We start from the raw sequence: 12760 nt of genomic DNA, 5'->3' as shown, positions 1-12760 counted from the left end.
TGAGCTATATAATTTAAAAGCAATTTTCCTCACTCTCTGCTAGCATAATACACAGTCAAGTCATGGTCATAATTAACAGCAGCCAAAAACAAAGATCAATTTCATAACTACAGTGCACATTGAAACATGTTGTCTTAAGGCTTTGGAAGCACAGAGTAGATGTACCTTGTTGTCCATAAAATGGACGTTCTTGTCTCCAGTTCTTTAACTATGATATTTAGTTTTGATAACATTTTTACTGTTTCCTTATTTATGTACTTTTTAAATGTTTATGGTTTAATTGATGCTTTTTTGTAATTAAAATACATATGATACAATTAAAGTTATGGTGCTTGTGATTAATAGGCACTAAATCTGCATATCTGAGTAATTCACTTTGGACTCATACTTTTTGTTTAGTTCCTGAGGAATTTATGTATAATCCTTTGACACGATCCTATGGGGAGCCTCATAAGCGACCAGAGGTCCAAAATTCTACAGTGGAGTTCATTGCTTCTTCAGACTACATGGTAAAAATATATATTTTAAGTATGTGAATTTAATACTTGTTCAAGGCACTAAAGTGATAAGCCTATTTATCATTAAAAAGTGTTTGCATCACTGGCATTTCACACTTCCCCACAGTGCCCTGCCATAGTGCCTGAGTGTTCTTTTGGAGGGACCCGCCCACCCAGAACTGAAAAACTGATAGTTTAGGTTCCCATTTGAATCTTTGTCTGCCAAAACTAATTGTAAAGGTGTCAAAGCCAATTGAGATGAAGGCACCTACACTCTAACTTGCCAAAGATCATTAAATTCATTCTGTGACTGCCACAGAAGTCTCTGGCTTTCTTCTTTCCTTTGGAAAGATGGGCAGGACATGTGATCAGACAGAATAATTTTGGCATCTTCCAAAGAGCTCTTCATTCCCCAGATTGTTTTTCCTCTCATGAAATTAACAGCTAGAAAGCAACCTGCAGCCAGTTTCTGTTATCCATCTTGAACACAGTTCAGCATGGAAATAGGACTTGACAATCTTTTCAAAAAAATAAATACCTAGCTTCTGTGCATCCTGTAATAAGACCATCAACCACTGTTGCTGACCAGCAGTTAGTCAGAAAGTGAGTATTCCATTGCAGCCCAAGGCAGATTGGAATAGTGCAACATGTAGAAGCAGCCCACTCAGCCATCAGCAATTCAGGGTGTGACAGTTTTTCTAAGAGGGGGATATGAAATATTTAGGTGTTGAGGGGCGTGACCTGTAGGAGTGATCCTGTGGTGGCGGCTCACAAGCTAAGAAGTGAAAGCACTCGTGAGGTAAAAGCCACTTCAAAAGATGATGTATTAACACCCGACCTAGATCTGGAATTTGAAAGGGCAGGAGTTACTCATTTCTGAAATAAGAATCTAAACTACTTTTTAATAGTAACAGAGAGGAAGCCGTGCTAGTCTATACCTGGTCTGGCTGTGGTCTGAAGAAGTAGGTCTGTCCCATGAAAGCTCACCTAATAAACTATTTTGCTAGTCTTTAAAGTGCTACTTGACTGCTTTTTGTGGACTTCCAGAGCTGTCAGTGGTTTTTTGTCTGCTCCCTTCCCCTAGTTTCAGTGATTCAGAGAAAGAAGGATCTCACCTTTTATGTCCTAGCAGGGAGGGATCATTTCAGACACTTGTCATTTTGTGTCCCATTTTGACTTTAAGCTCTGCCCTTGTGCTTACAGTTGCCATTTCCTACAGTCGTCTTCTTCTCTCTCTCCCCTGGCATCAAGAGGAAGCTTACCTACAGACAGTGAAACATCTTAGATATCAGAGAGCAGCAGATTATGTGAATTTAGCATAGGCAACTGGTGGTTTCAAAAGGATTGAAGTTGGAACAAAATCTATTTTGGATCTAAAGTGGCTGAATGTTCAAGGCTGAAATTCAAGATGGAGTCTCTCCAGTTTATTTGAGCTGTAATCAAGTAGGAGAAATTTTATCTCTTCAGTAGTTTAAAAGAAGAATATATTTGTAGTCCCATAACATCAAGTGTTCTGGAGACTCATCCTCAACTGGTATTTCTAGTACCCTGACTAGCCTTTTAGACTAGCCTCAATACTAATTTTCCCTCCCCTAAAAAGAATAAATTTGCGGGTGTGCAACACTTCACTTTCCTATTGGGTTACGTAACACCAGTAACAAAATTCATGTGGTGGGAGTGGGGCCATGAGGTTGTGAATGTGGGAGGGGGATCAGGGCTGGGGCAGAGGGTTGAAGTGCACAAGTGTGAGGGTTCTGGCTCGGGGGTACAGGCTGTAGGGTGGAGCTGGGGTTGAGGGGCTCAGAGATAGAACAGAAGCCTTGGGTGTCAGGACTCTGGCTGGGGATGGAGGTTTTGAGGTGTGGCTTGGGGATGAGGGGTTTGGAGTATAGGTGAGGAGCTTCAGGTTTTGGGGAGGCCTCTGGGCAGGGCATTGAGGTGCAGAAGGGGGTAAGGGCTCTGGGCCAGGGGTGGGACCAGGGATGAGGACTTCAGGGTGTAAGAGGGTGCTCAGGGCTGTGTGTGAGGGGGGAACTCAAGGCAGAGCAGGACATTGGGTCTTGGGCATAGATGGGCAGCTCTCTGCTCAGGACGCTGAGGAGGGACTACTGTCCCACAGCAGGGCCATCTTTAAACTCTCTGGGGCTCAGGGCAGGAAGCTGAAGCCAAACCCTGAGCACTTAGCTTTGCTGAGGTCCCCTGTGGCAGTTGCCCTATTTGCTACTCTCTAATACCAGCCTTGGCTTTTAGTCTTCTGGTTCAAACAGGCACAGGTTCCATATTAGCTCAGGCCGGTCTCTGAGGAAAAAAGGCTATTCACATAACTGCACCAATGAGGAGTGAGACTGGCTTTTTTGCCATTCTGCGACGAAAAATAGCAAATGTGTCCTGGCAGACTTCAAACAGCTCAGCAGTGGCTGTCCATCTAAATCAGGAATGGGGAAGAAACACACTGTATTTATTGTATCAGAGGGATAGCTGAGTTAGTCTGTATCTTCAAAAACAACAAGAAGTCCTGTGGTATCTTTTAGACTAACAGATATTTTGTATCATAAGCTTTCGTCGGCAAAGACCCGCTTCATGAGATGCATGAGTGTGGGGTTCCAGAGGAGGGTTTAAAGAGGGAGTCTCAGTCAAGGGAAGGGCCAGCCTAATGTATTGATTTTGTTTTCTACATTAATGATAAATTTAGCATGAGAGAGAATTTTTTTATTGTGCTTTGTTAAAAGCCGAGAATGATAGTGTTAATCTGATATTGGTTAATTGAAGTTCTCTCTCTCTCTCTCTCTCTCTCTCGTGCGTGTGTGAGAGAGAGAATACCTTATGCAAGTCATTCCCTTTCTCGCCTCCCAAAAGGGAAATGTTATCCATTAACATTGTTGCTACTTCAGGATTTTTAATTCTTGTTTATACTTTACAGCTTCGTCCTCCTCAGCCTGCAGTATACTTGTTTGTTTTAGATGTGTCTCATAATGCAGTGGAATCTGGATACTTGACAGTTGTTTGTCAGTCATTGCTGGAGAACCTAGAGAAGTAAGAATGTACAGTATTTTCTTTTTGGATTGACTTTATTTTGTGTGTGAGACCAGGCTGCAGTGTTAGTTTCTGTTGTATATTTTACTGCAACTTTCATATAGCATTTATGGAATATAACAGTATAGAGCAAATGATCTGCTTACTTAATTGGATTTTGAAATGTCTGTAATAGTCCAGAAAAAGAATGTAGCCATATAATTTAGGACTATTTGTGTAATGGCAAGGAACATCTTTCTATAAATGTGAGAAGTGATCTACAAAAGTGTTTGTTTAGAAAATCCAAGTTGTATACTTTGAATGCCGAAAATAACTATAGCTAAAGGTGGTTACTTCTTATATCAGTTCTACGTATTTCTGCTAAAAGATCCATCCTACAAAATTCTGTGACAGTTCAACTGCCAGGATGCCACATGGGAGAATGGAACTGGTGAACAGAGACTTAACTTAAATGCTTTGGATTTTTCATTTTATGGTGCAGATTTCAAGCTCCAGGCATATATCTGAGATCTGGAGCTGGCTTTGTATTTATTTTGACTTTTTTGTCTTAAGGATGCCTGGAGATTCAAGAACAAGAATAGGGTTCATAACATTTGACAGCACTGTTCAGTTCTACAATTTGCAGGAAGGTTTATCACAGCCTCAAATGCTAATTGTGTCAGATATTGATGGTAAGTATCAAGAAGAAAAGGAATCAAAAATATTAGTTTTTCATGTTTTAAGGACAGATTGAAGTCCTGCTTAAATATGATGAATATTCACAGCAGCATAATATAAAATGATCAGTTAAAATAAGTTCACTTTGAAGGTAAATTACAAAATACTTGCACCTAAAAATGAAATTCAGATACTACTGATATTGTCACTGATATACAGCCGTCTTTGTATAAAAAACATTTTGTATATAAAGTCAGAAAAAACAGGCTTTATTTGGCCTTTTTTGTAACCATGCCGTAGAATTAATATATTGTGATGTTTGTAATCTTTAATGAAATGTGTATTTTCCTTCCCCCGTAGATGTTTTCTTACCTACACCTGATAGTTTACTTGTAAATCTGCATGAAAGCAAAGAGGTATGATTAATCAAAAAAGTACCATTACATTTCATGAGTAAAATAAATGCTAAAAATATTGTTAAATTATTTTTATATGGCCCGCAGTTAAATCCTATTGATTACAATTCTACATAATGCTTAAATTCAACATTTTCATTTTGGTGGAAGTCTTGATATTATTGTGGTGTGCAATTGGAAATCCTTTTTTGCTGTTTTATTATTCCAATTAAATTGTGTTGGGGAACTTATGGTCTGGGGCTAGATCTAGCCTAAGGGCTCTGCCTTTGTGGGGGCAGAAAACAGCTCTGCTGCCTACACCTCTCTCTCTGCTGCTCCTCCTCCCCATTTCCCAGCTAGGGGAACAGTAGTGCAGCACCTCCTGGATGATGATCCACACTCCTCCCCTACTTCTCTGATTGGCCAGAATTCCTGTCACTCAGAGCAGCAGGTGGGCGATGCCTGGTAGCCAGGAGAAAAGCTGCTTCAGAGGGCTTTTCTCCCCACTGTGCCCCCTCAGCCAGAGGAGGGGGATGATGGTGGGCCGAGGTAATGCCCCTCCCATGCCCAGACGGCTCCTGCACCCCATCCTACTCAGACCCCCACCCACACGCTCTTCCTGCACCCTCCCTCCTGCCCAGATTCTTCATCTCCAGTCTGCTCGTGAAATGCCCACCAACTGCTGCTCCCAGCCCATTTATGCATCTTACCTCCCACCCAGATCACCCAACCCTTGCCCATTCGTGAGCCCTCCCTCCCACCCAGGTTGCACACCTGTTGCCCAGCAGCTGCCTCCCACATACTGAACCCCAAACCCATGAGGGGAGTGAGGTATGTCACTCAGGAGTCATATCAATGGGGGGTTGTGGGGGTTATTTTTTATTCCTCACTTTATGTGGCCCCTGACCAATTTTTCTGTGGGTCAGTCACCCCCAGCCCAAAAAAGTTCCCATTTCGTCACTTAAATCCTCGGTTTTCTATACAATATGTGTTTTGAGATGAGCTGAACTATTCAGCACCAGATGCTCATGTCGTCAGCCATGTGAGTATAGTCTCTGAGACAGGGCATCCCTAATTTGTCGGTAATACCTTTTAATTTGTTTTGCAGCTGATAAAAGATTTGCTGACCGCACTACCAAATATGTTCACCAATACAAGAGAGACACACAGCGCACTGGGTCCTGCGCTTCAGGCTGCCTTTAAACTGATGTCTCCAACAGGTGGCCGCGTATCTGTGTTTCAGTCACAGTTACCATCCTTGGGTGCTGGGCTCTTGCATTCCAGAGAAGATCCCAATCAAAGGTCAAGCACAAAGGTACTATTAACTTTCTGTGATGGATCATTCATTATTACTGAAACTAAAAACTTCAGTGCGTTTCTAATCTCATTTCAGATGATAAAATACCAGGCTTGGTCAACACCTGCTGTGAACATTATGCCAGCCATCCCTTTTTAGGGGTACTGGGAAGGAATTTTTTCCCTTATCACCTTATTAGCTTAGGTACGGTTTTCGGAAAGGGCTTTGTTCATATATGTAGGCCATATGTTGCAATTCATTTAAGGGTAGGGCAGGTGTCCAGTACAGGTACTCCATGGAGGAGGTATACACTGATGACTTGGAATTGCTTGGAAAAGGACTTAAAAAGAGGTGTTTGTTAAAGGAGTGAATAAGGCAGGGTGGTCGGGAACTGAGGACAGTGGATGGGAAAAGAGGGGAAGTGGGTAGAAGCCCCTCACCCAGGTTATGACAAAGTCCCAGCAGTAGATTTGCTGGAGAGACAGGGATGGAAGAGAGAGGGAGCTAATAAAAATCCCCCAAGTAATTATGAATAAACATGGGGGTTATCTGCACTGTACACTGTTATCTGCTGGGTAGTATCAGACATCTAATAATAAAATTGTGACCTGATTTAAATCCACATCAATATCTTCTGTCTTTTCCATATGGCCAGATAGTGAGCAGATAGTTCCATCTTCCTTAATCCAGAGACAAACTGATAGACAGTGATGGACAAATACCACTAGTGCTTTTTATTTTAACTGTCTCCATTAAACATGGGCTTAGGAACCACAATGAATATCTGTGCCAAACCAACAAGGATTCTGAACCATGAGTTCTTATTGTAACATTTTGTCACTTTGTTATTTTAGAAGTCCTAGGAGCATGCTGTAGTTGTTTAAACAGCTCATTGTTAGAGTATTTCTTTGTAAGCATATGTTTTATTTAAAGGAAGATTATGGATATAACAGTAGGTTCAGTGTAGGGAAAAAAAACTTTTCTGCAAAAGTTAGTAAGCAATTACAAATGATAATGGTTATAAAAATGCAAAATATTGTACTCTTATTTTTATTTAATAATAGTATGCTTCCAGCTTGTACTCTTTGTTTTGTAATTTCTTTACTGAAGGTTGTACAGCATCTTGGCCCAGCTACAGATTTTTACAAAAAGTTGGCACTGGACTGCTCTGGACAGCAAACAGCTGTGGATTTGTTTCTCCTAAGTTCTCAGTATTCTGATCTGGCTTCTTTAGGTAAGATGGCAGTTTCTTTTTACCTGCTTCCACAATTTGTGGTTTAAACACATTAAAACAAAATTCCTGTGTACCAGTTGAAGTATTTTACCATTTCCCCAAATGCATTTCTTCTGCTGTGTGGGAGCTGGCATGAAAACCACCATGAAAGAACAGAGAGAACAGGCTGTAGGTATCAGAGTCAGCTTTTTTCTGGTGCTCTGCCATTGCAGAGGTAGAGCATAGTCTTGTTAAATGCAGGAAAAGAACAAACTAAAGCAAAGAGAGAGAGGGTGAGTGAAGGCAAGTTTGTTAATCATCAGTGTAGAACTGTGGTTTTCAACCAGTGTGCTGTGAGAACTGCCCAAGTGTACCATGAAATTTCATCACTTTTTCCTCACTGTGGCTCCTTGCAGAGCCACTGCAAAGGGCAGGGGGAAGAGAATAGATGACCCCCTACCAGCTGGGGCTCAAGCAGCAAGGCTGCCTGAGTCCTAGCTAGTGTGGGTTCATCAATTCCCTCCCACCACCTCCAGTGGCTCTTTGCAGAGCAACTGTCTGGGAAAATGCTGTCCCTGCAGAACCCCATTTGCACTGAGAGGCAGCTGAAATGCTACTTCCTGGCCTGGGAGCCTGTTGGGGCTGGGACATGGGTTAAATGCTGCATACCAGCTCCAGCAAGCTGGAGGAGAGGGGAGCCTGCTTTCTGGAGCCAGCTCTCCCACCCACGAGTAATCAAATATCCACTGAAATTTTCATTGGTTACTCATTTACTCAACATCCCTAGCGTGGCATTGAGCAGATTTTGAAAATGTGTCTGTACTTGCTGTGACATCATATTCTATGGTGGATTTGAAACATTAATGCTTTTAATCCATGGTCAGCTTGTTGTATGCAATACTATGTTGCAAACTTGTGTGGTGAGGTCCTAACTATAGTAAATGTAAGTAAATGTGGCATTTATGAGCAGTCGATTCAGCTGAAAAAAGTGAGTGTGCTGTGGAATTGTGTCCAGTGAAAGTGTGCCGTGTTACTGAAATGGTTTGGAACCACTGGTGTAGAACATAGAAGAAAAGTATTCTCATCTAGTTTCCTGAACGTTAAACTGGACTATGTCACTGCATAACAGAAATTAGCTATGTCTACATGAATACTATACGCTTAACAATGTGGTGTGCTACATTAAAATGCTTATTTACCAGTTGGTAAATAACAGTGGCTAAGATGGCTCGTGGTCCCTTCCCAGTTCTTGGCTTGAGTAAGAAGTTGGTAACTGGCAGTAATAGAGATGGATCACACAAGGAAAGTAGAATAGGCATTTCAGCAAGTTGGAACACCATTTTCGATGTTCATGTGTCATAACCTAACCAGGTACTTAGTGCTTGTAAATCCTTTCTCCATTACAGCATCTTTAACTTTTCAAAACACCTATGGACTAACTAGTTAAGGCTTGAATTTCAATTTATTTTTTCCGTGCTTAATCTGTGTTAAAATGGCAAGATGATTATATTTCTTTAAAAAATCAAAACCAATTTGATGTATAAATATTACATCTATTCATATATAAATATTAACCATTTCCCTTTCTTCTCAAAAGCCTGTATATCCAAATATTCTGCTGGATGCATCTATTATTATCCATCTTTCCATCATCGCCACAATCCTGCTCAAGTAGAAAAATTGCAAAAAGATCTTAAAAGATACCTTACCAGGAAGATTGGATTTGAGGCAGTCATGAGAATAAGGTGTACAAAAGGTATGGCTTACATCTTGGAATTGTTTTATAAATAGTTTCAGATTGTTTGTTTGTTAAACCAGGAATTGCCTGCAGTAGATAATTGAAGTAAATGAGGCAAAATGTGCTACTTTTTAAAAGGCTCATTGGAGAACACTGGTATGTCAGCTGTCAGCTGTTTAAAATACAATACATGTATCATTAAGCATTTGGACTTCAGCTTTTTTAAAAAACCTTAAATAAAATATATAGTAGTTTCTTGCACTTATGCATTTTCTTGACCTATATCTGCTAATATAGTGGCTCTCATTTAAGATTTTTTCAGCCCTTGAAGAGAGGGGAGAGAGGAAAAAAAGAAGGAAAATCTTGCTTGAATGAAATGCCTCTGACATGATTTCATGCATACATTGAAATTTGTTAACATTGACGTTTTCTAGGAGGAAACTTATAGCTATTATTATAAATTTCTGTGCAGCATATTTTCAAATAGTATTTTTTTCACATATTAGGTGACTATTGGAAGAACAAAAATCTTAGATCTCAGGCTTCACAGGCAAGAGATGTTGTATCAGTGAAAGTAGTACAGCTTTATTATAGTTAGTGTTCATATTTTCACTAAAAAGTTGGTTTTCTTGTCTTCCATCGACCCTATGGAAGAAGTTTCCTTGAGATAAAATTATGAATTATGGACCAGATAATAGAGTCTCCCGTCTCATCACCACCATCGGCTCTGAATTATGTAAACATGAAGCAGGTCTACCTTGTATTGCATTCAGGGATAAATAGCTCTATGCCTTCAGACCCTTGCTGCATGTCACAAATCTTAATTAGTACTGATGGCCTTGCATGAACCTTCCACAAGGGGAATGAATTTTGCCTAAATTGTCAATTGACTACATTTAAGGTGCTCTAAAAGGAGGAATTGTGCTTGCAAAAATTGGCCATTGATGCCTGATTTTGTATAAATGAGACTCTCTGGTGCTCTAAGTGAATCTTTTAACTATATTTTATCCTCAGTCGTGTGATTCAGAACAATCTAAGATACCGTAATTTATATCTGTGGAGTAGTAGTTGGAATGAAGGTTCAAAATTTCTGTGTGATTTTGTAGAAATTTACAAAATGCTCAGTGAACATCCGTAACAAATGTTAAATTCCAGTGTTAAAATTGAACCATTTCTAATTTTATATTATTTATTTTACTGAACTTGATGATTGTATGCCCTGATTTTGAGTGATTCTCATAAGTGACTGGTTTCTAAATCCATGGGAAGTAGTTTATTGCTGTGACAGCATTCCTTTCTTCTTGCTCTGCTTCAGTCAGATTTTGTTACTAATTCATTGTAAATTCAGGAGAACAGCAACACACACATATATAAAATATTTGGCACTGGATAAACCAAATAATTGTAATTGTTCTTGTACTTAGAAAGTCCAGATACATTCATTCAATTAATTGAGGGCTTGTGTCTAACATGCCTAGACCATCCTTTTTGAAATTAAATGGCTAGAGACTTGGTGCATTACTTTACAAAAATTGGCTCTTACAGTATCATTGTTAGCTGTACAGACTTGCCAGTATTAATCAGCCTTTATGGCAAAAAATCGTCAGTTATTTCACTGGTAGTATTTGTCTTAGCTTGAAGTGTTAATTGCATTTATAACTCAAGTGTAAATTTCTCTAAACAAATTGGCTTTCTTCATTACTCATGTGGTCTAGGAACCACATGTGACTTCTAGACTTGATTCTTGTGGACAATGATCTAATATGATCTTTTTATTTAAAAAAAATTAAAAAAAAAGCCTGGCTACATCCATTTTTTATTTTTACAGTTATCTTCAATACCTTTTTCATACAGTTACATATCTTAGGCTGAGCATCTAAAACGGTTCCTTCAGCTCTCCCATAAGCAGTTCTGGTGGGTGGGGGTGTTCGTTCATCCATCCCCAGTTTTTCTAGATGCTCTCCCATGCTAGTGGGAGGTGGGACAGGAGACGGAGAGAGTACCAAAGAATCCTTAAGGGGAAGAAAAAAAAACAAAAGCAAGGTGGGGATACTTGAACAAGTTATATTTTATCATTTAATAGAAAGTTGGAGACAGTGTTAATACAAAAATAAAATATGTGAATTTATGTCTTGCTCCAGTATATGTGATTAATTTTAAGGATGAAAAAAGTTCCATGAGACTGCTTGAAATTAATCATCTGCTTAAGAGTTCAAGGGCCTAAAATTTAGTAGTCCGTCCTTTCACGTTTAAATGTTTGTAGTCAGTGCAGAAGTTTGTTTATAAAGAGTATTCAAAAATGGATGTAAATATGAATTTTGTGAGATGATTTGTAAGTTTCTTACCATTCTTTACTTACGCAGTCATTGATGAATTTGCATTAGTATGTAGAAAATAACTTTTAATTAACTTTTATACATAAATATTATCCTTTTGGAAATAAAATAGGAGGCTTATACAAGTTCTTTTTAATGTTTCCACTATCCATTTTTAAATGATTTCATCTGCTTCTAGGTCTTTCAATACATACTTTCCATGGAAATTTTTTTGTGCGATCTACTGATTTGCTGTCACTTGCCAATGTCAATCCTGATGCTGGATTTGCAGTACAAATGTCCATTGAGGAAAGTCTAACAGACACATCTCTGGTGTGCTTTCAGACTGCTCTTTTGTATACTTCCAGCAAAGGTAACTGGAAAAAACCCAATAATTTATTGTACTGTTTCTCTTCAATATAAATCCCTCTGATGCTTTTGAAGCAGCAGTGTTTATTTCTATACTCAACCGTGACCTCTTAAGTAGTTTCCTTTCCATTATTTCTTTCATGTCTTGAAATTTATTTTCTGTTTTACAGCAGTTCATCTTGCACTGAAATAAATACTCTTACTAGTTAATGTCTCACGCAGAGGCCAGCTCTGTTCTTAATTGACCCATTACATTCAGTACAGATTTCTTTCTTGCTCATGACAGTGCACTGTCCTACTGCCAGACAACTTACTTCAGACTTCTGAATGGTTTGTGCTAAGTTTGAAATGTCCTAATGGAGCTGTACTTATATACGAACCAATCCTGCAAAGTCTCACACGCAGTCTTAACTTTGTGCTCTTCAGCTCACTGTTGAGGTCAATGGGACCACTTTGTGTACTAGTTGAGCACACATGTAAGCCTTTCCAGGGTTAAGGGTTATAAACTTTGTTGCAAATTAGATTTTTTTCCCCCAAATTAAGTTAACTCAGGTAACACAAAATGTAATTCAGGAAGTTAAAATTAAGTTAAAATGATAGTATTAATCACCAGTAACGTGCTTGCCACTGTATAGTTCACCAATGGCTAAATACTCACATCTTTACTCTGTGAATAATCCCATTGAAGTAAGTTGATCTTCTTGTGGAATTAGGTACTAAATTTGAGTATAGCATGCATAATCTGGGCTAAATATAGTCCTACCCCAAAGACCTTATTATTTAGAAGACAGAGAGGGAAATAAGTTACTCCTTCCTTTGGATTATGTCCTAAATCTCCTCTTCAGGAGCTTGAGTATATTACTGCTGATGAGATCAAAGGACTGGTGAGAGTTTAAATTGCTTGTGCAGACATGAAGAGCATGGCTTTCTGGAAAGTTCCAAAAGCTTGTGGTGCAGGCATCTTGAATTCTGGGAGTTGGAATATACATAGGAATCACTGGAAAATCTAGTTTCTGGTAAATAAATTTGGTTTATAAATTGTTATGAGCTCAGCTTGAATGTTGCATTATCTGAGGCTATGTCTACACGTTTCTGAAGATTTTCAATCTTCCAGGGTTCAGTTTTGTGCATCTAGTATGGATGCATGAAGTCGACTTGTTGGGGGATGCAATCTACCCTTGTACTCTTTGCAAGCTGCGAGGAGTAAGGGAGGCTGACAGGAGAAAAACTCTGGTCCACCTTTCTC

General features: G+C 39.3%; 1 protein-coding gene across 4 annotated transcripts in view; it reads left to right on the top strand.

Moving 5' to 3' along the window:
* SEC24B (SEC24 homolog B, COPII coat complex component) overlaps nucleotides 1–12760 on the top strand; it is an 81337-nt gene that overhangs the window by 48058 nt on the left and 20519 nt on the right. For all 4 annotated transcript variants that reach the window (XM_074993460.1, XM_074993459.1, XM_074993457.1 and 1 more), the window contains 8 exons: nucleotides 400–509; nucleotides 3418–3530; nucleotides 4083–4201; nucleotides 4548–4603; nucleotides 5691–5897; nucleotides 6990–7113; nucleotides 8690–8848; nucleotides 11345–11518. In XM_074993460.1, the coding sequence (XP_074849561.1) occupies nucleotides 400–509; nucleotides 3418–3530; nucleotides 4083–4201; nucleotides 4548–4603; nucleotides 5691–5897; nucleotides 6990–7113; nucleotides 8690–8848; nucleotides 11345–11518 (1062 nt within the window). The remainder of the gene's footprint in view (nucleotides 1–399; nucleotides 510–3417; nucleotides 3531–4082; nucleotides 4202–4547; nucleotides 4604–5690; nucleotides 5898–6989; nucleotides 7114–8689; nucleotides 8849–11344; nucleotides 11519–12760) is intronic.

This window comes from Carettochelys insculpta, chromosome 4, assembly GCF_033958435.1.
Source record: "Carettochelys insculpta isolate YL-2023 chromosome 4, ASM3395843v1, whole genome shotgun sequence".
Lineage (NCBI taxonomy): Eukaryota > Metazoa > Chordata > Testudines > Carettochelyidae > Carettochelys > Carettochelys insculpta.
This window is presented reverse-complemented; position numbering and strand designations above follow the sequence as displayed.